This window comes from Terrapene carolina, unplaced genomic scaffold, assembly GCF_002925995.2.
Source record: "Terrapene carolina triunguis isolate 2854851 unplaced genomic scaffold, T_m_triunguis-2.0 Scaffold21, whole genome shotgun sequence".
Classification (NCBI taxonomy): Eukaryota; Metazoa; Chordata; order Testudines; family Emydidae; genus Terrapene; species Terrapene triunguis.
Genome location: NW_020664372.1, coordinates 23783877 through 23805532, shown reverse-complemented (window position 1 = coordinate 23805532; position 21656 = coordinate 23783877). Strand labels below are relative to the sequence as shown.

Genomic DNA, 21656 nt, shown 5'->3' with positions numbered 1-21656 from the left:
GTATAGTTGTTGACTAGGAGTAATATCCTTTTATGATTATATGCAGAAAACTCTCTCTAAAATCAGTTGCCCAAATTCTGGTTCTATTTAAATCAACAGAAGCTTTCCTCTGAACTTAATTGGAACCAGGATTTGTCTCAAATAGAATTTTTCCTAGGAAACAATCTAAAAATCAGGCCCTAACTGATTTTTTAAAAATTCAGTCTTTAAAATAGGTTTACACGAACTATAATCATGCTTAATAATTTCAATCTACATTTATATTTTGTAAGGACAGATCCAGAAAAAAAGTTTCTGATATCCTTATTCATGTACCTCACTTGTAAATTTTAAGTCACTGTCACAACCAGTCACAATCAAGCACTGAGGCGCAGCATTTTAACACATCATTTTGTGGAGGAGATATTACCTCATAACTATATGTAGAATTCCAGTCTGCATATTTCTGCATTGTTTTTAAAATCTGGAAAAATAAATGGAATATTTATACACTCTCCAGACCCTGACATCTTCTACAGAAAGTCTGATCCTGCTCCAATCAGACTTTTGCCATTGAGTTCAAGGGGGACAGGACTGGGCCCTTACACTAGACGGTCTAGTCAGCTGTTCAAATCACATAGCTCAGTGTTCCTTTTGCCCAATCTTCTCAAGAGACAACACTAATACATAAAGAGACCGACTGTGGAGGATGTAGAAATGCAGTAATGTGAGGTGCCTACAGGCAGAAAATGGCAAAGAATCAGGATGGGTCAAATGAAACATATGTCAAAACACTTCTGAATAACAACTAGAAAAGTAAATATTCTTAAATGCTGTATGCTTAAAGGGCTGTTGACATATCATGGAAACCATTATCTGACAAAACGTTTCTGCTGAAGTATCAAATATTTTCTGTATTTGTCTTCTCTCATTCTTGATTACTGAATGAAAAGAAGCTCTTTTTTACTTAGGACCTGTCTACACCACGCAGCTTTTAGCGACAAGGCTGTGTTGACACAGCCTTGTTGCTAAAAGTCAGCGTGTGTAAACGCTCTTTGTCAGCACTTTTGCCAACAAAATACTTCCAGCTCCACGAGCGCTCCTGCTGACAAAGCCACGTTCACACTGCCACTTGCGTCGGCAAAACTTTTGTCTTTCGCGGCGGGGCTTTTTTAAGTACCCGTGAAAGACAATAGTTTTGTCGACAACTTTGCAGTGTAGACATACCCTTAGAAGTTCATCTGTTCCTGCAGCTCATTCCTTATTTGCAGTCGCTTTACTATAAATCATTTCAGCAACTAAGTCTGATATCACAGAGGATTGTGTTGTCTATCTAAATATTTCTGACACACCTACCCAAGAGTTACTTGGCAAAATATCTAGGCACAGTGGGTAAAATATATTCCTCTGTAAAAGGGGCCACCCAAGGTCTCTACATCACTTAAGATATGCTTAAACCCTACTAATGGAATAGGAAATATATGTAAGGATTAATTAAGGATAGCAATGGAATATACTTTAAGGATAAAAATACCTACTTGGTTTCTGTTGCCTCATGATAAGATCATGCATACCTCTGTATACAAGTAAGCTGAAAGATTCTCATTGACTTCAGTGAGCTTTGGAACAGGTCCATAATGTATGTGGCTACTAGAATCTTTGCTTCTTCATTCTCTCACAGAGATACAAACTGTGGAGAAAAAGTATATGAATTAACGTTGATGTAATCACAACTTAGATGTAATAAACTATTTCTTTGATAGCACAAACTGAACACTTGTATTTCACTTGTATTTCATTGTATAGCATCAAGGTTGATAATACCTTAAAGTGGTCTAAATAGAGGGGCAACCTCTTCTGACTGTATACGGTAATAACTGCAAACAAAACTGATACAGACTGATACTTAATATCTTGAGTGGTTTATGGTTCAAACAAATTCCCTTCTGTTGCACCATAAATCTCCTATTTTAACAACTGCAGTATAGAGACAGCTTTCAGAATATACATTACAACACACCATTGCTACCGCCTAGTCTAACTGGGACTTTCTTGAAGCTGTATGGGACAGTAACAACACATTGAATATACAACTCCATTGAACACAAACAAAATATTTTACAATTTTTATAATTTTTTAGGGGGTGATCATTCAGTCATTCATTTGTAAAACTCCCTTTGTCTATAATATGTAACAGGACTTCATTGGAAGGAAATGATTGGTGTAGCACTTAGAAAAAGTCATTTCACATAGCAGTTCCAACACTAGGTTAACATTACACTTCATTGTAACTTGTGTGCAGTAAAGGATTATTCTTTAAACATGCTTATTTCTTCGACAGGTATCAATTTAAATACATACTTCAATATGCATACGGTTTGGTGTGCTGGACATTAATTCTTCTGGCAAGACTGTTTCTGTTACTGTAGCTCTGTACAACAGAGCCTTTGTTAAGCTCTCAGAGGAGATGTTTGTGCTATGTTAAGGATCGCTTCCTGTGTAGGTGTTCTTCCAATGCCTCAAAAATGTAATCCATGTAAACATAAATTAAAGAAAATGAAAGTGCAAGGGCTTCTGAACAATACTCAACCCCCCCAGAAACATCCATCAGAACAAGGATAGCATTATTTGTTTGTTTCCCACCTTTTCAGGTCAAAGCAAGTCTCTTGCTCTCAATTGGTTAAAAAAACCCCAAAGATCCATTTTACACGTGGAGGATGAGCACTTCCTCTACAAACAGACAGGGTGGACAAGAGTGTGGCGACGACAGAAGAAAGGAAACAGAACACCAGGTTTGTGGTAGCCGAAAAGCCTCTCTGCCTCCCAGGAACTTTTTTTGGGGCTTTTATTTTTTACACTTTTTTGTTTACTACGCTTTTAACTGGTTACATTTTTGCGCATAGAGAAAGCATATAGTGTACAACAACATGAGATAGCAAACCCATATTTTGTGCACGTGAAAGCCAGCTGCAAGGGAGACAAACAGGCCAGCCAAGAAGTTTCCCAAAACACAGACGCTGAGATGAAGGCCACTCCTGCCTTGTAGCCATGGAAACAGTGTGCCGTAACCATGGGCTGGCAATTTGGGAGCTATGCATTCCTACACAAGAGGTCTCATTGCAGCTGGATCCAGCGCTTTTGAAGTCAATGGGAGTTTTTCCATTGACTTCAATGGGGGTTATCTCATGTCCCAGGAGGGGGAATATAACAGGAGCACATTAGAGAGCCTCTGCTGTGGGCAAGATGGGGTGCATCAGGTAGTCTCAGAGGTGAGGAGGAGCTAGGGTGACCAGATGTCCTGATTTTATAGGGACAGTCCCGATATTTGGGTTTTTTTCTTATATAGGTTCCTCTTACCTCCCACCCCCGTCCCGATTTTTCACACTTGCTGTCTGGTCACCCTAGGAGGAGCAGGAAGACACTGTGTCTGGTGGGATGTGAGGGTGTGATGGGTTCAGAATATGAACATTCAGGAAAAATAACTGCTAGTATAAGTTATCCCGGGGTCAAATCTTTCTTGCCTTGCTCACACAAGACGTCAGTGGAACTGCCTGTGTGAGCAAGGCAAGTAAACTTTGGCTCCTCAAGTGTACCTTCTTTTAAATGATCACTACTGAACTTGAACATGAATTAACACACACATTTGTTTCACAGACGATATTTGAAGTGCATTTACCAGAAGAAGACTCAGTCAGTAGTTGTTTACTGACTATTGGTGGGGCTTGCTTCTTTAGCCCAATATCTGCACTTGGAGTAACTACAGCAGTGTTGGAGTGGCTCCTCCTGGATTTGAATCCTTCAAGTTCCTTGCTTTTCTTGTGGCCATTGAACAACACCAACCCTTCTTAGATGTCCTAGACTAGAGGATGGGAAGGAAAATGACTGTAACATAGTGACTTCTCCCTCAGTTGCTTCCCTCTGGTGGCTGGTCTACTTTGACAATAACAGTCTACTACTGCTACCAGTTATCCCATTAGCTCAGCTGGTGTAGCAATGTGGGAATCCAGTATGATGCCACACGATGGAATTTCTCATTTTGCTGTTTGTTTGTTTTTACCTAGGAGATCACATACAGTCATATAGTCTTTAATTACACTATTGTAATTAAACTATTCTCTTTGTTTTTCAGAGTCCTAGCCTCATTCAGTGCTCAAGAGACTCAGAATGAGGCAGGTTTCCAAAGACAGAGAGGCTATTCTTTTGTACTTAAGACACAGGATGGGGATCCAGTAGAGCATGGTTCTAAACTTGGCTCTGCCACAGATTTCTCATGTGTTCCGTTCCTCCCCCACAAAACCTAAGCTCCAGAGATCTCCCTTTGACAATGTGGCTGGCTACATTGTGAAACCAGGATCCTGTAGGTTGGAGTGGAAAGAGCGGGAGGGGCTGACATAACTTATGTTGAGCTGCCTATGAAAACAGGGAAGAGACACCCCAACGTGTTTACTTTTTCTTGAAAGAAATACAGTACACTTACTGCACCTCCTAAGGGGCTGTGCCAACTTGGCACTGCCAAGAAGCCTGGACAACAGCCTGGTGAGGGGCAGGAGAAGGGGGGAGTCGGGAGGGGACCAGGGATTGGTGCTGTGGGAGGTGGGGCCCAACAGAAGTGGGAATGGAGGGCAGGAGGGAAATGGGGGGCGGAAATGAGGCGGGCAGTAGTGGAGGTGGTGGAGAGGAGTGGGCGCTGGAGAGGGAGCGGCTGGGGGAAGGAGGGGGGAGATGCTCCCCTGGGGAAGGGAGTCCTCTCGGTCTCCCCAGGCCTCTGCCTCGGGAGCGCTCCTCGCTCACTCTGCCAGCGAGGGGGACCGCTAGTTTCGAGCACTGTGTAAAGGGCGCCTGTTTGAAAGGCACCTGATCCACTGCGCAATGTACCCACTCATGGTAATCCGGAGTAAAAGCGAGGACATGATTCTCCCTCCCCCCAGGCAAAGGGAGTCCTCTCCCCGACCCGTCTGCCTCCGAGCGGGTTTGGATGCAGCTAGCAGATTAGAGAGTTCAGGTTAGTTGAATGTTTAACTCCCTATCTCCTGACACGAGTTTGCTTCGGAGAGCTGCTGATGCACAGCAAGGCGCGATGCTGTGTGCGGGTGTATCCTTGGGGTTTCCTTCAAGCCAGCAGCGGTGGCGCGTGCTTTGTGTCATTTCACAGCCACGCCTTGTCGGGGGGGGAGCGGGTTGCCTCCCTTTAAACCCGATGGAAAGCCAGGGGAAGGGATTTCTTATGATTCCGATGACTCGAAAAGAAACAAGACCCCGAACCCATAGGAAAAGCATGTGCTCCCCACACTGGGGAGGGGCTAAAGGCTGTGATTTATACCACCCTAGTGGTGGGCTCGTGGGAGGGTTACGACTTTAGTGCATGCCCTGGATGCGGAAATATAAAGCAACACACGCCAGTGCGCTAAGGAGCAGTAGGCTTAGACACATTTCTTTGCGGTAACATGTATTTTATTCCACGTGGCCAGACATGTACGGCGCTAAATTCTATTTCCCCGGGACAAGAGCTAGCTGCTTCGTGTCTGATTAAAGCCTGAAAACCCCCAGACCGGAAGTATCCCTTCGGAGAGTGGCTTTCCCAGACAAGCCCCAGGGCTGAAAGCCCAGCAGAGTGATCAAGTTGTTACCGAAGTGCGAAGTGTGGACACGCACACAAAGGAACTTTCCGCCACTCGCTGCAAACCGTTAGTATTCCGGCCGTGCAGCTCCCAACAACTGGCCTTGACACAGTAACAAAGACATTTAAATGCCAGGACGCATACTTCACTTTTTAACCTGCTGAGAGGAGCTACTTTCAAAGCTTCCCTACGGTGAATAAACTGACAGAAAATATGGGGTGCGCTCAGAAATTAAACACCTTCGCCTGTAGCAAAGTGGCGTTAATCAGGTTTCTAAGGCAATCGCCATCTCTGTCTTTTACCATTCACCCAAATAATGCCGAAAGAAGGGTCCCTTTAGCACGAGTGAAAGCAGAAAGAAGGAATTATACCCATTGCTAGTAAAATCATCTTAAATCAATAGAGCACCACTTGAACTTGAGTTTCCATTGTTTCAGTGAAACATCAATGTTTTTAATTAAACACAGCTACCCCTTTCTGTTAAAACATTACATAAAAGGGTTAGGTTTCTACTTTTGTTGAGGCAGCTGGCGCTTGTTGGCTGTTGTGTTTGAGCAACAGACTGTTCAATAGGAGCGAGAAATAGCTCAACGCACTCTTAATAGACCTTATTAACAATGCACCTTGAAAAGGAATACATTGTGTTATTGTGTTAGTTTGCTACAAACCTATTAAAGGAAAAATAGCATCCATCAGGTCTAACAAAACGCATTTGTATTGTACATACTTATCTGCTTCAAATACACTCCTTGGCACAATGTCCAGACATTCAACTAGATCATCAAGGGCTGGACAGCAGAACACGCTCTAGTTAGAGAGTGATACACGGGACTTAAAAATCCAGCCGATTAGTTATTTTTGTTTGCAGATGGGAAACCCAAATAGCACATTTAATTAGGAACCATTCTGCAGACGCACTGTGGGGAATTCAGGGATTTGATATGAGTGTATTACGTTAAACCAAAAATGATAGCGAAGTTGGGTAATTATGAGAGGAGTATGTAAGGGAAAGCTAATGATCTCCCGGCTGTATTTTGAATCTATCCAATACATATTTTCAATCTTTGTTTGTTCTTTAGTAAAACTATTGTGAAACCAAATACTACTCAGAGTATAATTGATGATTTACCTATAAAGGGGCTGATTTTTAGTTCTTCGAAGTATAACGGGTGTTAAGGAACCAAATGAAACGCGAAGATCAGAGCCAAATAATTATTGTTGCCTTGAATACAGCCTTTTTGCAAAGGCAAACGCTTAACAGATTAATTTTCTAAGTAAATTCTTGCTTCGATTAGTCTTGTTACGTTGCACCTGCACCGACGGGTTAAAGGATCCAAACCAAAGCACAAGTCAAGAGCGACTTTAAAATTGTTACTAAATACATTATGGCATATACTGTACAAACAACCGTGGGACCACGAACCTGCGAGAAATTTTAGCTGCCCAAATAAAGGCTAATTTGTCGCGGCGTTTTCTGCCTCCCATCCCAAAGCATCAGCTCTCAAAGTGCGACATCCCCTTTGAGGCAGACAAACCAAGCCAACTGCAGCACCTTTTGACACTCATTCTCGCCTGCAAACGTTTCAGTGATCGGTTTAAGTGCTGAAGTGATACAAGAAATTATATAAAATGTCTACCAAGAACTCAATGCCAAGAGAAATAGCGCAGGAGTTCTGTCCAAAGGAACTAGCCAAATCCACAATTTGAAACTTCCTACCGCCTAGTCAGCTGGAGAATCTTCAAAGATCAAGCTCAATTTGTCAGCTAACCACTTTTGATATGTAGTAAATGTCTAGCTCTTCCCCGTTCAATGTTAGCATACGAAAAATAATAGTATTTTCCCAACTGGTGTGTGAGCGCTCGTGTGTGTGCGCGCGCGTGCTCGTGTGTGTGTGTGTGTGATTCACAGTTGTGGAGCTTTTCTTCCTGACAATGTATCAGCAGATCACAAATCTTTTTCAAAGGATTCATTCAAAAGTTATGCATATCTATGGTGGGTTTCTGGCGCAGTAAAGATAAAGACTCACAGTCTGATGGAGAAGCCGTGCTGTCCCGTGTAGAATAAGTTGCCTCTTCGTGATTTGTAGTGTATACTGCATAATTCACCTCTTCTTACCCTACTTCATTCAAATACAGGAATGCGCGTCAAAAGTAATTACAAATAGTAATAAGGTAAGTCATAAGCGGCCCGATCCTGCCAGATCGGTCAATGGGATCTGAGAGCGGGATGGGATCCAATGCCTCCTATACTGTCCAGGTGAAACTGAAGAAACAAAATCACATTACCAAGTATATCCAAATATTCAGGAATAGACAGTCTCTATACGCGGAACTGGCTGTCTAAAGATTTCTGTGTTGTCTTTGCTGACTTTTAGCAATCCAAATCGGACAATACGACGGACTGAGTCCTTCTCTCCCCCACCCCTCCTAAACAGGCTGAAGTTCAGGTTTTCAGACTTTGAATAAAAGTCAAACACTTGGCAAACAACCAGCTCACACAATCATGTCCAGCTCTAAGGGAGAAAAACAACATCACCTGTACACTCATCTAATTAGTCACTTTGCTCATCTTTACAATACTAAAAGTTGAGTGAGCAGCTTAATTCAGTGTCTTTACGATTGTGCTGGTAATATATTTATATACATAAGCATTGAATTATGAACCAATTATATGTACTTTACGCTTTAAATTTTAACCAGAAGTTACCCTGCAATCACAAGGGATCCAAGAGATGATTCGTTTTCTCGAAAAGTGATCGGTGTGTCCTGGTGAATAATTTAGGGAAGCTGGAGTTGTTCCAGTTAAACAAGGTCATAAACCTTTCCAGCCTTTCACCTGCAGAAACACCGCACTGCGATTATTAGTTTTAATTCACTTATTCAAAGTTCCAGTAAGTTTTTTTGATCAGTTTCCCAAAGTTTTTGATCTGTTTTCCAGGGAATCGTCTTTTTTGTACGTATGGGCAATTAAGGTTAGCTAATAAGTGAAAGAGCATCTGTCCTGCTCCCTGGTATTGAAATTTCATTCTTTGCCTGTGTGTGTAAAGAGATGAATGAAGAACGCATGGATGAGTGGAGAAAAGACGAGCCGAAATCTATCTCAGGGCAAAAGGCAGGAGGAAAGAGGAGCTAGAATCAAGTTTGTATTGAAGAGAGAAAAAGTTCAGCAGTTCCCATGAAGGCGTTTTGAGAGGTGGGGAGTAAATTGCCTTAAAAGCAGACAGCTAAAATCTATTCCCATCTGTACCTAAAGTAGATGTTAAATATGGAGGAAGATTGCTAAGCGTAAGGGCAGCGAGGCTGCAAGAAGGCTTTTAAATCACCACCACGTTAAAGGCTTTGAAGTGGTTTAGAAGTAGGGCCGGCAATTGGAACTTGTCACCTTCATTAGCAAACAAACAATAGACAACAACTCTGAAACAATAGACGGTTGTGAAATCTGCTCTGTACAGGGCCCGATTCTGTGAGGCCTTTCAATGGACCAGGCCCTGAGCAGCTATCCAAATCCGGAATCCCGTTTGTAAACCATTTAGCAGAATACTGAGATTATTTTGTTTAGTATGTCTGTTTTGGGCTTGTAGTGTTGAAGTTAAATAACCAGGGAAAGTGTGCTATGGGGAGACTACGGTTACAGCATTTCCCCCTGACATTTCCACATATAATTAAAAACATACCCGCAATACAAAACAAAGGGATCCATTCCTCTTTCAGCATTTCGGTTGAAATCAATTGTTTTGACTCTGCTATGATAATGTTTTATTTCAGAGGACTAGTCAACTCCATGGTTAATTTCTTGGGGGGGGGGAGGAGGGGAGGATAGGGAAAGAAATGATGCATTTGTTTTCCTTGTAAGCCCATGTTTAGTTTTAATTTTCCTGTATTTTAAAATAAACACATTGGCTGAAGCATGTTTGATCTTTGCAAGAAGGAAGTCTACATTGTAAAGGAATGCGCAGAGGTTTGGTATGAAAATGGGGTTGTGACTCACAGCTGCAGGCAGGAAAAAAATGCATTGTGGTGTCAGCCAGAGGTGTTCAGTCTAATAATTCAGGCTGTAAACTGTATCCCCTAAAATTACTTACGTAATAAATCACTCCGGGGATAAAAAAAAATAGCCTGAAAAGTGTAAAGGAGGGGAAAAAATCTTTCGTGGAGTTACTTGCTTGAAAAGTATTTGTAACCATGTGACCTATGAGTTTAACTTTTTCAAAAATGTCAGCTTGATAGAGGTGATTGTTTTAGTACAACGAATTGTGCCCATTGTACATACGTTAAGTTAACAGCAGTATGAAGCGGATGTGTTACTAGCGGTATGGCACACACAGCTTCACCTGGTTCCCAGATAATTGAGTCAATTTCATAAAACAAAACCATTCAGATACTAGTTTGCAGATAAAGTGATTATTAACAAGTAAATTCGTAAGAAGGGCATTGCTGGAAACATTTCTGAATTCCCTTCAGTGTGTTTCCATATCTATTTTATACACACAGAACAGATAAAACGAGAGAGGAAAGTTAATTTAAAATGAGGACTTCTCCGTGATAATTGTGACGTTTATGCGATAATTGACTAGTATAGGGATGAGTAGTCTCGTAACATTTCAGGAATTAGGATGTCTCTAACCAGAAATCACTCCCCTATTTATACTGATAATTTTGGTCCAGAGTCCGGAGAGAAGATAAAATAAAGAAGAACAAGTTCACCATATAATGATACAAAGAAATATATTGAATAAATATCCGGAAGGTCGAAATGTGGGTCCTGGTCGAAATAGTGCATTTTATAAGAACTTTTCTGCGTTTCAAGTTTTAATGAATTCAGTAATATCTCCCCCTGTGAACTGTGGTATGGAAATGAGTGCAGGCAATGGCGTCTCTGGGATTATACATTCGCTGTTCGGGAAAGTAAATTGCTGCGAAGATTTGCAACAAGAGAGAGATACAGGGAAAAAGGAAAACCAGCGAAGATTTGCTTCACGGAGGTCTGCAATAAATGTTTACCGTGAAAAAAAAAAAAGAAGTCAACACCAATTAAAACCTGGAACCAACATTCATTAGTATTCATGACATAGGATCTGGCTTTTATGTTTATCTTTCTCCATGGATCAATATCGTAGCAGCATGTGCCAGGAATGAGCAGAAATCTGGTCACTGCATGTAGCTGACCTTTCACTCTCTCCCTACAGGTCATATCATCTTCATCAAAACAGGTCAGATCATCTTCATAACTAGCACCACCTAATGCAGCAATAGCCACCGCTCTCATTAAAACTGTTATTTAATCTACAGCCTGCGACTAGGACTAGAAGGCGAGGAAAGGCTGTTTACACACACTGCGGAATTGTTACTTTAAAAGTCGGAATGGACATTGCTCTTTTCTCCGCCACAAGCAACTGGCTTAAATCGAGATCCAAACAAAACAAAACAAAACAATCGCTCTCCTGCGAGACCTAAGATCCAAAGATAAGTCCGCAGACACTCACATAGAAATGGTTATTCACCAGCCCAGTTCTGATGAAGTTGCTATGTTGAAGTGGGTCCCTTGTGTGTGAACTAGACCGTCCATATCTGTATCTGGTAATTGTAGCTGGTGCAAGGAGGAGCCCTCACATTAATCACCCACATTATAGTCCTGACCAGAGCAACAAACGTTTTCCTCATGGCCCAGAACCCAGCACCTCCGCTGGCTGCCGCATATCAGTACCCCAATAATCAAAGGGAGAGGCGGGGAGCTAGACAGCAGAGATCAAACTGCTGTATCTTGGAAATCGCTGGAAAGAGATTTGGGCAGAAAATATTTACCATTGCAATCTGAGACTCCAGATGTATTTTCCATGTTTCACACAGAACCTGTGTTTCCCACATATTGTTCATCTCTAGAAAATGGTCTCTAAATATAAAACTATTAATTGGCAATCACTTCTGCTCCTAGCCCCAACTACGCATATGCCCATGAAAACAGGACCGTTAACAGTTATACCATATTTTAAAGAGGTGACATTCGCATCAAAACTCAACCCTCTGTCTGTGTGGATCGTGGCAAAAAAGGTGAAGTGTCCTAGTTAATTAAGAAATTGTTTTCCCATATAGGAAGCAACAGATGGCTACCACACCTGGGGTTACACCAAGAATTAGGAGGGTTGTTCTAAAAATGGTAAACTAACAACTTCTTGCAGCTCGGAAATGTATACCCCGGCCATAAAAATTCCCACCGAGGGCGTCATTAAAAAGCTATTTGAAACATGTTAAAATGTTCGGGGATGGTAGGTATTTGGAATAACCTGTTATTGTTTACTGCCCGGTGCAACTCCCTGGTAGGAAGTCAGATCGCCAGTACGTTTTGTGTTATGCTTCCTCTCCTTAGGACAACAGTATAGCAGCAATGACTTTGAAGTATGATTAAATAAAGACATGAAACCTCTGGCACCCCTTTTGAAAAGGGCAAGCACTAAACACGGACATTTTGTGCAGTGAAATCTTTCAGCGTGTGCGGGGGGGGGGGCGCTGCTGAATGAAGGAAGTAAAAATCCACAGAACTTGAGTTAAATCGCACTTTCGGAGCGAGGGAGTCATGGTGCCCTAGAGTGGGTTTAATCGTTGCTACGTACGTTTGCACTACAATACCGGAGTCTCGGCTTGTAAAATGAGAAGCCCTCCAGTGTGTGTGTTTCGGGGGGCCGAAGGGGGGAAGCCAGCCCCCAAACCCCAAAAGTTGTAGATGAAAAATATACGTACCTCGCTGTACCAATTAGCATGTCCAGTGTGCACATGCGGTTGGGTAGCAGTTTTGTGTCGCTTGCTGTCTTCATATTTGGTAGAAAAAAGAGTGTGTGAGTTTCTGAAAACAAAGGAGAAACTTAAAAGGCTGCTATAGGCTTAGTGGAGTCTAGACAGAATGAAACTGAACAATCTTGGAGACTCTCCATATGAATCCTCTGCGGGGCTGATCCCAGGCAAGCTGACCTTTAGCTTGTATTTTATGTTGTATTTTTATTTTGCTGGGCAGAAGGGAGCCTGTTCTGGGTATTAAATCATAAAATGACTCACACCGTATTAAATATATAACTTTAATGCTGGCCTCCCTGGCACACGGAGTTTTTTCCCCTAGGGATGCTTAAATAGTTTTAAAAAATGTTTGATTTGTTACAGTCATGTCAAATAAAGGTACAGGTAAAGGTAGGATATTTTAGAAAATTACGCGATACAATCTATATTACCTACAGGCAGGGAGAAATCAGGAGAAAACATCTAAACTCTTTTATAAATTAAATCTGAGTTTGCAGCTTTGGGAACAAAGTTTTAGGAAACCACCAGCTAAAGGTAAAATCGTTAAATGTACTCCATAGGGCATATGAAGAAAGAGTCAAAATCCAAAATCAAGAGAAGTGATAAAAAGAACAGTATTGCCTGATATTGATTTTCAGTGTAATACAGCGACCTCATTGCAAAAGAAGCTGCAATTTTGCAGTAAATACATGTAATCTGTGCACCGTTTTTGATATATTGTGTTTTTCAAAGTGAATGCTGCTGCCTTAGCTGTGAAATCCTGCCCCCCTTTTGTTATTTCACTGGAACTAGGTGTGTGCGAGACAGAGAGACCACTGGAGCTCTTCTGGTCTTCTGCAGACCTCGGTGCTGTCCTGGCGTTTAGTTTGTCTGCTGGGGAACAGAGCTGGCTCTCTCCAACTCCTTGGTGTGCGGGTGCGGGGGGGAGGAGGGGTGCGGATGCAGCAGGGTCCAGGGCTGCCAAGAGAGCCGCTGGCCTTGCCTATGATTTGTCCTTGGTTTCCCTTCGGGGTGTGCAAAAGTGCAGCGAGCAAGACACTCCAGGTTTGGAAACACCAGGCTCAACCTGAGAGACAAAGAGAAAAGTGAGAGGAGGGGGGAGGGAGGGAGGGGGAAGGTGGGAGAGAGGAGATGGATGAAGAGAAAGAGCCGGCGCGATAGAGACAGGGGTCTTGCTTGCAGAGCTACATCTGCCAAGCCCAGACGGCTGTGTACTGCCCATTGGTTCCCGTCCCCAGAGAACCCTTCAGCCCCACGGATGCATGCGTGTGTGTTTGTGCTGTCGATCCGTGTGTGGCTGTACACAATGTCCGCTGGGAACCCTGCAAGGCTGGCAATCGCCATAGAAATCACTAGGCTCAGAAAGGAAAGGCGGTTTAAATGTATTATGAACTATTACTAACAACAGAGGCGGTGTGGGCCCTGCCTGGGTCCTGGGAAAGCCGGGCAGCCTTGAGGGGGGAGGCGATTGCTTTACTTTAGGTAGCGGGCGAGCCAAGTCAAATTCAAGTTCAAGTTCATGGCCAGTCTGGCGAGGGGGAAAAAAAGCCATTCTCATGACCACGGTTGTTGCCCTCCCTTCCCTAGGGCCCGTCATGAAAAGGCAGCTTTGTTAGCCGGGCGGCGGGGACTTGTTTTACTTTTCTGTATCTGCTGCTCCTAAATAATGGCCGGGAGAGAGCCCAGCCCCGTTGCGGTTCTGGTGGTGATGAGGCTTTTGGGGGGTTATTTTAAACTAGAGGTAGTCGGTCCTACGGCAGAGATCTCACGCCAAAACAGATATTAGGCTACAAGAAATGAAAACACAACTCCAGCTGGCGGGCGGCGGAGAATCTGTTTCCAGGGCCGGGGAAGGGAAACCACAGTCGATAGCAAGCGAAGTACAAACTTCTCCCGATGCTCTTGCGGGCTGACAAACGGAAGCGAAGAGTGGAGCTGCAATCAATAGCTCCTGAGTGCACTGGCCAGCCACGGAGCGGGGAACGAGTGGACGAGCCAGCAAGAGCCCCGAAGCCGCTCCCTTCAACCGGGCTGGGCTAACACGGCAGCCACTTCGACTAACTCCGAGGCGCATAAGGATGCCTCTTCCTCCACAGACTTGCTTTCCCTCCCGCCGGGGTCAGGGAGCTACCTCCTATGCACAGGAGACAACCAAACACAAAACCCCGGGGGAAGAGTTCTTAGGACTAAAAAATAGCAGAGGAATTGTTCTTAAAGGGGAATGTGTCTCCAGTGCTGTGCGTTAATTTCTACAGTCCCCCACACTAACTTTAACCCGCTGGGAAACAGGGTAGCAATAGCTGGGTGGAGGTGGGGAGGATGGTTGCAAAAAATAACCAGAATTTCAACCACACTTCGAACACTTATAATCTGAAACAAGCATTATTTTTATGAGGTTACATTTTTCAACAGGAAAAGAACTTTACTCGAGCTGCCTTTTCCAGTGATCTCTCCAAGGGATCGGCGGCGTATGCCAATGGCTTTAATAATTTTGCGTAATATTATTACAGAACATAAATTAGATTTTAATAGCTGTTTGATTACTTCAGGGTCTTATATTATGCAACATGAATGGACGCCAGACTCCAACCCGCAGAAGAGCTCAGTATAGGAAGGGCGCAGTCTCTGAATCCTACCAAAACTTTGCTCCTGGAGCAGCATTTGGGGAGATTTTCCCGAGTTCTTCCCCTTCCCCCCCCCCCCATGTGATTTAGTCTTCTGCTGCTGAGCGTGTATCATTCATTCCCAGCCGTGTGTCATTCCCATCCAAAAAGAGAACAGGATCCCACAAACACACACAGCTCCCCAGCCATCGTGGGACACTTCTATTGTCATTTAAACTCGGAGAACAAAACAATAACTGGGAGAAAAGAAAGCTGATGTGGTTGGCTGCGTTTGAGAGGCAAACCTATCTGTACATGTTTTTGCTGAAAACAGTGTAGCCACAATAGGGCGCTAGGAGTTCTATTCCAAGGAGCTGGCTCTTCGATCTGCCTGTTTTCACTACTTACGTGGCTAGAAATCGGTTTGGCAAAGTCCAAGCTTTCCAAGATTCCCAAGCTGTGCCACACACGCCTTGGGTGTCTTGATTATTCCGGTATTCCTAGAAAGCCGCTTCCTGCCCATTAAAGGGGAAAACCCCCTATTTTATTTGATGTCTAATCCTTAAGAAAGCCTGGATGCTGGTCCACACCCTTTCAGCCTCTCACTAAAATCCAGCGGTAAGCAAGAGTTAATTAAGATCAAGATTTATTCTTTTTCCTTGCAAACCCCACGACTAATATCTATAGATTTGTTTGTGTTGATTGCTCATTTAATACATTTTAATTAAAATCACTATATTTGCTTTTTAAAATTTATTTAAATTTTTCTCTAAGAGAAAATGAGGCTACCTTATGCTGTCTTTCACTTCTAATATTTTAAAGATTTAAAGAATAAAGGTAAATTTCAAATGCCATGACCAAAGGAACAACTTTAGATCAATGTTTGTGAATTTCTAATCCACCAACATTCCAGTGTGCACTATTTTTGGTACCTTCTACAAAAACAAGTAATGTAGAACATAAATATAATGGAGTAAAACAGATGACAAATGTGTACTTTCCTGAGGAAAGCTCGAGGTATCTTATATTCAATGTAAACATATACCTACCATATATATATATATATATATATATATATATATTGTAGAACACTTGAAAAGCTCGCTCTTATTGTCATCACAGGGCTTTCCAAAATGTTATTGTTTTACTGGCACATCATGTAGGGGTTTGTTGTTGTTGTTATTTTTAATGATATTTTGGAGGAAAGTTAACGCTATCATAACTGAAGAAATTTTATATAATTTCAAAACAAAATACCCGAAGGTGATTTTGCGAGTTTTTAAAAAACGTTTTGCATCTTCTAGCCACACTGATTTTCATTCTTTAGGTGCAACCTACCCAGTTAAAGAAAGCCTTTGGACGTAAAAAGAACCAGTACATGCAGTTTCAACACATTTTATTATATTTCTGTATGCATTACTCTCAAAACATATCACAAAAAATGATGAAACCACTTAAACCTTCAAATAAAAAATCTGAAACAGTTTATGCTCACAATTGTACATATTTATAGTTAAGAAACATTCTTTATAAATACTGTTTCCTCTGTAGCAAGTTAATACCATAATTTAATTACAAATGGATAAATATGGTAACAGGTATTTACAGAAGGAAGGGTGTTATTAGGGGAAAGCTAACGGCACGACGTTTATTTTTCCTCACAATCTTCCAAACAGGAACTAACAAATTGAACTTGCAAAAGCACTAAAACATCACATGTAAACCCAGCTAACAGAAAAATACATTCACAAGCGTTGTTGTTGGTGTGTGTGTGTGTGTGTGTGTGTGTGTGTGTAACAAAATGGAGACTTTGGCACAGTTTTTCCCCCAGTCTATAGTTGAATTAAGTTTACAATCAAATTGCCTCTTAAAAAAGAACACAATATTCATTATCACAATTACAAAAGAAACCATTTTCTTCCACTTCACTTTTTTTTTTTTAAATGGATGAACTAAAAAGAGAAAAGAAACGAAAAAAGTCCATCACTTTTTGGGGGTGGGAGGAAATCAATCCGTAGTTTACAAATGGGACGAACTTCTATACACCAAGAATCGAATAAAACTTCGTTTACCACCTTGGAGGAGGAAGGAGGAGTCCTCTATATACACAGCTGGTCGGGATGGAGGGTGCTGGGGCAGAGGGAAAAGGGGGGTGGGACACAAGAAGAGTTTAGCTGTGGCGGATTTTTTTGTTTTGGAGGCTCTGGCGGGGATTTGCTCTCCTGGGCTCTAGAGCCGTTTAAGTTGTTAATCCTTTCGCTGGTTAAGAATTAAACCCAAACCAAACAGGATCCAGCACCTTCCCGGTGTGTCTGCTTCTTCCTCCTCCTCGGCGGGGAGGGCAGGCGCGGGGGCCTTGCCCAGCAGTCCGGCAGGGCCCCTACACGTACCATTCGTTGAAGTTGGAGGAGAGGCCGCTGTGGCTCCCGCTGGCCCCTCCACCCCCGCCGGCTCCGCTGCCGCTGCCTCCCCCGCCGCCGCCGCCGCTGCCTCTGTGCACCGCAGACACCGCGGCCGCCGCCGCAGCTGCAGCCGCCGCCGCCGCCGGGGACAGGTTGGTGGTGCTCTGAGTCTCGGCGCTGGGGGACACCAGGCCCGGGGGGGTGGAGGACTCATAGCCCGAGCTGGCAGCCGGGGACGATTCAGAGCCTTGAGGAGAAGATTCATGGACCTGGAAAGCAAATGCAACAAGACAGGGTGGAGTAAGTGTCCCTGTGCGCAAGGCACTCCCAGCCAGAGCTCACACCACCCTCGGAGGGCCAGCGCACTCCCAGGCACCCAGGTCCTGCCTCCTGTGCCACGCAAAGGCTCCCTGGCTTTACAACCTGGCGATGAGGCGGCTCCTGTTTTTGTTTCCCTTCCCAATAAAGAAAATGCGAGTTAAACCCTTCTCCCAGACCGACCCCCTCAGAGGATATCCGCTGGAAAAACGGCAATGTGGTATACCTTCATGTGCTTCCGCAGAGAGCTGGGGTGGGTGTAGGATTTGTCGCACATTTTGCACAGATAGGGCTTATCTGAAGTGTGGACATGCATGTGCTTCTTCCTATCGCTGCTGTTGGCAAAACGTCTGTCACAGCCTTCAAATTCACACTGGAAAGGCTTTTCTCCTGGAAGATAAACAAGGAGGATTTGGTTATAGTAAACACTCAACTTGGACTTCTCCCCTACTTATTGTGCACAATAACCCACACCTGCCTGCCTTAAAATAGGGGTTCATAAGAATAATTTTATTTTTTTAAATTTCTAGTGCTTTGTTTACCAATGTCAAATCCACTAAAATGGTTAACAAAAGATTGATGTCACTGTGTGGATTGTTTTCTGATGACGCCTTGATGTGCAGCTATGAACTAATCACTTCGTTACTGACAAGATATTTTATCAAAAAATACAAAAATATTGGAGCCATATCTCGCCATTGCTTTTGAAGTAGGACTCCCCAGTGAAACCAGTAGGGAGTTCTCCGTCAAAACTGGTGACACGATATGGCTCCAATGAATTTACGGATTTTGTTTTGTTTCAACTGGTGCTATCACACAATCGGCTCGAAAGCGTTTTTTTAAAAATTGAGACGTTTGCACCTTTGTATAAAATCCAATATCCTGTTAAACTATAAACCATTAACAAAAGAGTTAAGGCTACACACATTTTATTTCATGTATGGATCTTCGAAGTAAACACATATCCGCTGGGGGAAACTAAATGTCTGTAAAATACTCCATTTAATTTTCATACAATTTCTTCACCCTGTTGCCAGAATTCCAAATGCTCAGAGTAATTTGGAGGTGAGAACTCAAACATCCACCCATTTGGAGGGGGAACCATTTAACATTAAATTCCATTAGCACCTAAATTGTTTCTTAAAGACATCCGCTCAGACACAATGACTTAAGTGCGGGCATTTCATGCAAATACATTTCTCAAATTTTAAACCTTGTTAAAGCTCGTCTCGCACCTAGCATCATTCTTAACACTTAAGAAAACAATAGGCCTATAGATCTTACCCGTATTCAAGTAAATATTTATAGTGGAAGTTGCTAAAATATTTGGCTGTCTTTTATGAAATACTCTGGCACAATTCTAAGCTGGGAGTAATAGTAAATGAATACTCTATGAAGCAGGATGATGCGTTTGTTTTGTTACTGTTCAGCTCACGCAATTTACCACCAGGAAGTGTTGTGTCCTTCTCTCATATCTGACCTGATTTTTGTGTAAGTTTCTGAACCTCAAATCCTCTGCTACCTATTATATAATTTAATAAACTGTTGCAACACCATCCTAAACCACCTCACATGAGACTTTAAAAACACTTTCTAAATTAGAAAATTTTATTGCCCTCACTCACACCATTTAAATTTAATGAAAAGCATTCCCAGAAAGGGACATTTCGCCACTTACTACGAGATATTTTTATATTTACAATACCTATGCACGCACGCACACACCCAAGTCATATATAAATATGTACATCACTTACGGACAATATTTTATCTATACATATGTCAATCCATATTTTAATAGTATTAATGAATATATCTCGCCTGTATTTTACTTTGAAAGGGAAAGAGTTCGGTCAAGTCTTGACATGTTTTCACATTAATAAATGACCACAGATATAAAGCAATTAGTAACAAAACAAAACAAAATCCTTTCAAACTGAAAGAGCCGGAGAAAACACTCCGAGAAACGCTGCAGCATGCTGAAATTGGAAGTCTTTACATACGGGAGCATCTTTAAGTGCATTTTTTTTAAATAAATAAGCCATTTTTAAATCTTCGAAACCAAACATAATTACCTGTGTGTGTCCTTTTGTGGATTTTTAGGTTTTCTGATCTGGCGAAAACTTTCCCACAGCCAGGAAAAGGACAGGGGAACGGCTTCTCTCCCGTGTGCACTCGGATATGATTGACCAGTTTGTATTTGGCTTTGAAAGGTTTGCCTTCCCGGGGACACTCCTCCCAAAAACAGATATGGTTGCTCTGCTCGGGTCCCCCAACATGTTCCACCGAGACATGGGTGACCAGCTCGTGCATGGTGCTAAAAGTTTTATTGCAACTCTTTTTGGGGTTGTTCAGCTGCTCGGGGTCGATCCACTTGCAGATCAGCTCTTGCTTGATGCACTGTTGTCTCATGTATCGAAAAAAGGCACCTGGGTGGTGATGGTGGTGAGCTGCCATGTTCATGCCCATATTCATATTCATGGGGCCATACTGGTTGTGCAGCTGAGCCGCCGAATAGGGATCAGTCCTGGGGCTAGAGACCTGGCGGTATTGATCCGATCGGGCGAAGACCTCCCCGGGCAAACCCAGGCGCATCTGCCCATTCAGGACGTTTTGGGAGGCGTGGGGGCCATGCTGGTCGTGAATGGCGGGGAAGAGGATGTGGCTCTGAGCGTCCGTGTGCGGGTGATGGAGGGTCCCGGCCGCAGGGCCAAAGATCCCGTGCTGGCCGCCGGCCGGAGACGAGTCCCCAAAGCCCCGGCTGCGAAACAAGAAGTCCCGGGTGGAGTTGAAAGGCGCCCCGGAATAGGAGCTGACATGGGCGGCATGGGGACCCAACGCTGCCGCCGGGTAGCCGGGAGCCTGCGAGGTGAAAGCCGAGCTCTGGCCGGGGGACAGATCGTGGGCCCCGGGGTTGAGTTTAAAAGCCCCCATGTGGGCTGCCGAGTCCACAAAGCTGTTCTGCGCCGCCAGGCTCAGCTCCCGGTCCTGCATCTCGGCGGCGGCCGAGTGATGGTGCCGAGCGAAAGTGCCCACTCCAATGGCAGGGAACTGGGGTCCGGCGTCCAGCAGCATGGTCCTGCCGCTCCTCTCCGCTTCCTCCCCCGCGGCTGCTCCTCTTCCTTCCCGGGCACCACCCGGCAGCAGCAGCAGGAGGATCCAGGGACCAGGCTTCCCCCCGCTGCACCGAGCAGCAGCAGCCGCCGAGCGAGCGAGCGAGCGAGCCACAGAGAGGCGAGTCCAAAGCCAGGCGGAGAACCAAAGTGTATTAAAGGAGCTGAGGCGGGGGCGGGCGGGCAGGGCAGAGGAGGGGGAGCAGGGGGGGAGGGAAGGAGGGAGGGGGGACAATCGCGTTGCCTTTCCCTGCAATACACACACACACACTCACTCACACCCTGCCAAGGAAATGTCACTGCCGCCAACCTCCGCCCTGAGCCCCGCACCCCCAGAAGCGCTGGCCCCTTTTATGCCTCCCTGCTCCCCCACACCTCGCTGGCTTCCCCCCTCTCCTCCTGCGGCTGCGGCTGGGGTGTCCCCTCCCCCCCTCTCTTTTTTATTCCTCTTCTTCTCGGCTGGGCATTAGATGTGTCTCACGTAGTAAACTCGCAGGAACGAATTCCCACAGATGAAGGAATCAGACGCGTCTCTGTCCTCTCTCTGTAGCCTCCTCTCTTTCTTTAAGTTGGGTCTGAGGGGGGGTGATGGTGGGAGGGGAGAGGAGAGGAGGAGGAGGGGGGGAGATGCGGATTAAAAACAATAACAACAATAAAAAAAGTGATCCCCTCTCTGGGTCTCCGAGCCGAGCGGGGGGGCTCAGCAGCAGGACACGCAGCCCCTGCAGATGATCAAGCCCCTCTGGCGCGGGCTGGGGGAAGTGAGCCCTTCTCCTCCTGCGCCTGGCTGCTCCCTCAATGCGGGGGTTTATTTTCCTCCCGTGTCTCTCCGCCTC

General features: G+C 44.1%; 1 protein-coding gene across 2 annotated transcripts; it reads right to left on the bottom strand.

The window, feature by feature from the left end:
• Positions 1-17367: 17367 nt before the first annotated feature.
• Positions 17368-20782, bottom strand: ZIC2 (Zic family member 2). 2 transcript variants are annotated; one of them, XM_026658683.1, is made up of 4 exons: positions 19783-20782; positions 17934-18097; positions 17469-17658; positions 17368-17423 (listed from the first exon to the last, which is right to left on the bottom strand). In XM_026658683.1, exons 1-4 carry the CDS (start codon positions 20780-20782, stop codon positions 17368-17370), a joined length of 1410 nt encoding a protein of 469 aa, XP_026514468.1. The 2 variants fall into 2 exon arrangements, with proteins under 2 accessions (XP_026514468.1, XP_024061129.2); XM_024205361.2 differs by having other exon boundaries at positions 17368-17658.
• Between the last annotated feature and the right edge of the window lie 874 nt (positions 20783-21656).

What these genes read in the sequence shown, in the direction of transcription:
- ZIC2 (XM_024205361.2), bottom strand. Translation starts at nt 20,782, where the DNA reads ATGCTGCTGGACGCCGGACCCCAGTTCCCTGCCATTGGAGTGGGCACT. An exon ending in CCACAAAAGGACACACACAG is followed by an intron (nt 18,098 to 19,782) that starts GTAATTATGTTT and finishes TTTATCTTCCAG; the next exon opens with GAGAAAAGCCTTTCCAGTGT. An exon ending in CTCTGCGGAAGCACATGAAG is followed by an intron (nt 17,659 to 17,933) that starts GTATACCACATT and finishes TTTGCTTTCCAG; the next exon opens with GTCCATGAATCTTCTCCTCA.